Raw genomic sequence first — 3,502 nt, forward strand, 5'->3', positions numbered from 1 at the left:
CGAGAAAACAATGATAAGTAAAATAATCATAATAAATAATAGTATTAGTAGGAAAAATAAACAATACTGGTAACAAAAAACAAATTATACCAAGTTGGTAATGTTATGGCTCTAAGACATATTTCTAAACCAAAACTATATCATCTCCTTAGAAGTCCTTAACCTTAATCCTACGTCTCCAAGAAGTCCTTTCATCAACCATATCCTCTGAGAGATGTAGGTTTATCAAATCGTGCCTAATCGTCTCCACCCAAGTTAATTTGGGTCTACCTCTACCCCTCTTGCCTTCTATAGTGATGTTCTCTACGGATCTAACAGGATCTGTCGTTTGTCTTTTCTTCACGTGTCCAAACCACCTCAATCTCCCCTCCCTTATCTTATCTGATATATTAGCTACCCCTAATCTTTCCCAGAAAACGCCGTTTCTTATTCGGTTAGATCTTGTATTCCCACACATTCACCTCAACATTCTCATCTCTGTTACCTCTAGCTTACAAGCGTGTGCCTTCTTAATGGCCCAACAATCTGTTCCATACAACATTGCCAGTCGAATGGCAACCCTATAAAATTTCCCCTTTAATTTAGTTGGGAACCTCCTGTCACACAAAACTCCTGTAGCTGCTCTCCATCTACACCAACCTACCTGGACGCGATTGTTCACATCACTATCTATGCCCCCGTCACTCTGGACAAACGACCCTAAATACTTAAACTTTGTTGTTTGCGGTACCGTTTGGCCTTCGATGGTGATTTGGATCTCCTCGTTGCCATTTACCCCACTAAAGTCACAGTGGAGATACTCGGTCTTTGAGCGACTAATTTTTAGGCCTTTCCTCTCTAAATCCACTCGCCATTCCTCTAGCCTCCTATTTAGATCTTGTTTACTCTCGGCAACTAGCACAATATCGTCTGCGAAGATCATGCACCATGGGATTATCTCTTGAATCAACTTTGATAGCTCTTCTAGGACTACTGCAAAAAGAAAGGGGCTCAACGCTGAACCTTGATGGAGGCTTATCTCCACCGGGAGGGAGGCAGTATCCTCCATAGGCGAACGGACGATTGTTTCAGTCTTAGCATACATATCCCGAACTATGTCTACATATATCCTGGGTACACCTCTACCCTCAAGGCTATCCCAAAGCAGTTGACGTGGCACACTATCATACGCCTTTTCTAGGTCAATGAACACCATATGCAGATCTTGTTTTTTGTCTCTATACTTTTCCATCAATCTTCTTAGTATATGTATCGCCTCCGTAGTAGATCGCCCCGGCATGAATCCAAATTGGTTTACCGTAACCTGAGTTTCCCGTCTAATTCTAGCCTCAATAATTCTTTCCCATAGTTTCATAGTATGGCTTAGCAACTTAATTCCTCTATAGTTTCCACAACATTGAGCATCTCCTTTGTTCTTATAGATAGGGACTACAACACTACTCCTCCATTGATCTGGCATCTTACCAGTTTTAAAGATAATATTGAACAAATTAGTTAACCATAAGACTCATTCCTCTCCCAAACATCTCCATGCTTCTATAGGTATGTTGTCTGGGCCAATCGCCTTTGCCCTTCCCATCTTCCTTAAAGCAGTTTTCACCTCCTCCTGTGTGATGCGCCGACAATAGCAAATATTTCGTTGTTGTCTTTGTGTTCTCGTTTTCGCCATGGTAGGCCCTCCCGTTGTTGAAAAGACCGTGGAAGTAGGTTTGCCATCTCAGCTTGATGTCCTGCTCTTTGACTAGCACTCGTCCATCCTCCCCTTTATGAACTTCACAGCCTCTAAATATTGCCTCTTACGCTCCCTAGCATTAGCAATTTTGAACATATGATGCTCCCCCTCTTTTGTTTCTAGTCGTTCATACATCCGTTTATAGGCTGTGTTCTTTGCTTCCACCACCACCTTTTTTGCTTCTTTCTTTGCCTTTCTATAAGCATCCCTCAAACCCACTCTCTTCGCTTCGTCTGTGGACCTAATAAGCTCTCTAAAACTCTCTTGTTTATCCTTTATCTTGTCTTGCACATCCTTATTCCACCACCATGACTCCTTATGTTCGCATATCATTCCCGTTGTGACCCCGAGTGTCTCCTTAGCTACTTGAGTAATCTTTGTTGCCATAGCCTACCACATCTGGCTTGCATCCCCATTTAGTCCAACTAGTGTCGGCAAGAGCACTCTATTCTTGAAAAGAGGAGATTTGTCATCCTTTAAATTTCTCCAACAAATCCTGGGTGTGCATTTCTTCTCCCTTCCGGGCAGCCTGTTTCTCATCTCTATATCCGCCACTAACAATCGATGTTGTGTTACTACTGTCTCCCAAGGTATAACTTTGCAGTCCTTCCACCGACGTCGATCTCCTTGCCTAATCAATAAATAGTCTATCTGCATATTGCGTCCCCCGCTGCTAAACGTAATCAGATGTGAATCCCTCTTTTTAAAGAATGAGTTTATGATACCCAAGTCGTGAGCCACCGCGAAGTCTAGAAGATCTGTGCCTGACTCATTCCTATTACCAAAACCGAACCCCCCATGTACGGTGTCAAAACCATCCCTCTCCATCCCAATGTGTCCATTAAAATCACCCCCTATACAAATTGTTTCATTCCTAGGTATGGCCCCTACAACTGCATCTAAACTATCCCAAAACTCTTTCTTTTCTTGATCTCCTAGTCCTATATGTGGCGCGTAAGCACATACCACCACAACTACTTCTAACCCTAGTACTAGCCTAAGCACCATAATCCTATCGTTATGCCTTATGACCTCTACCACATTTGAGTGCAATTCTTTAGACACTAGAAAACCCACCCCATTCCTAGCCCCATTAGACCCTGAATACCACAACTTATACCCATTGCACTCGGCCTATTTATGCCCTTTCCACCTAGTTTCTTGAAGACACGCTATATGTACCCTACGCTTTTTAAGTACATCTACCAACTCCAACAACTTACCATTTAAGGTGCCTACATTCCAAGAACCTACACGCAATGTATACCTCCTATCATTCCCATTTCCTACCCTACCTGCACCTCTCGAACACAATCTCAAGGACAAATCATAGCTCCTACCGTAAATGATTGTAACTAAACACACAAGTACACGGAAAGTTTGTAAACGCGAGCACACGAGTACACGTAGTATAGGTAAAAAAGCATGCTCTCACACACACCTCACTCCCGGTTGTCGCCCGCGAAGTACAAGAACCTACGGGGATATGTTACCAAACAAATGAAAAATAAAATAAGTTATTTAGGCTTTATTATTATGACCTTTTGTTTTAGAAAACAAAAATATTTTGTAATAATATATGTGATTATGAGATAAAAATATCTAGTATAAAATAAGTGTGCTTTTCTTAAGGGGTTGACCAAGAAAATGAGTGGTGGATTTCGTCAAAAATGTGCCGGGTTAATATTTTAGATTACCATATGTTTATCTTACAAAATACATGATTCTACCAAATTATTTTGTTTAAATATTATTTAGTATATAATAAAA

At 41.2% G+C, this 3,502-nt stretch overlaps 1 protein-coding gene across 1 annotated transcript; it reads right to left on the reverse strand.

Annotated features, from left to right (window-relative positions):
• Positions 1-1,741: 1,741 nt before the first annotated feature.
• On the reverse strand, positions 1,742-2,119 carry LOC143533959 (uncharacterized). Its single transcript, XM_077028581.1, has one exon. The coding sequence runs from the start codon at positions 2,117-2,119 to the stop codon at positions 1,742-1,744; it is 378 nt and encodes a 125-aa protein (XP_076884696.1).
• Between the last annotated feature and the right edge of the window lie 1,383 nt (positions 2,120-3,502).

The sequence above is a fragment of the Bidens hawaiensis genome, unplaced genomic scaffold, assembly GCF_021521415.1.
Source record: "Bidens hawaiensis isolate Kalapana, Puna unplaced genomic scaffold, B.hawaiensis_p1.1 tig00000760_1, whole genome shotgun sequence".
Classification (NCBI taxonomy): Eukaryota; Viridiplantae; Streptophyta; class Magnoliopsida; order Asterales; family Asteraceae; genus Bidens; species Bidens hawaiensis.

Excerpts from the sequence above, each read along its gene's own strand:
- LOC143533959 (XM_077028581.1), bottom strand. The coding sequence starts at position 2,119 with ATGGCAACAAAGATTACTCAAGTAGCTAAGGAGACACTCGGGGTCACA.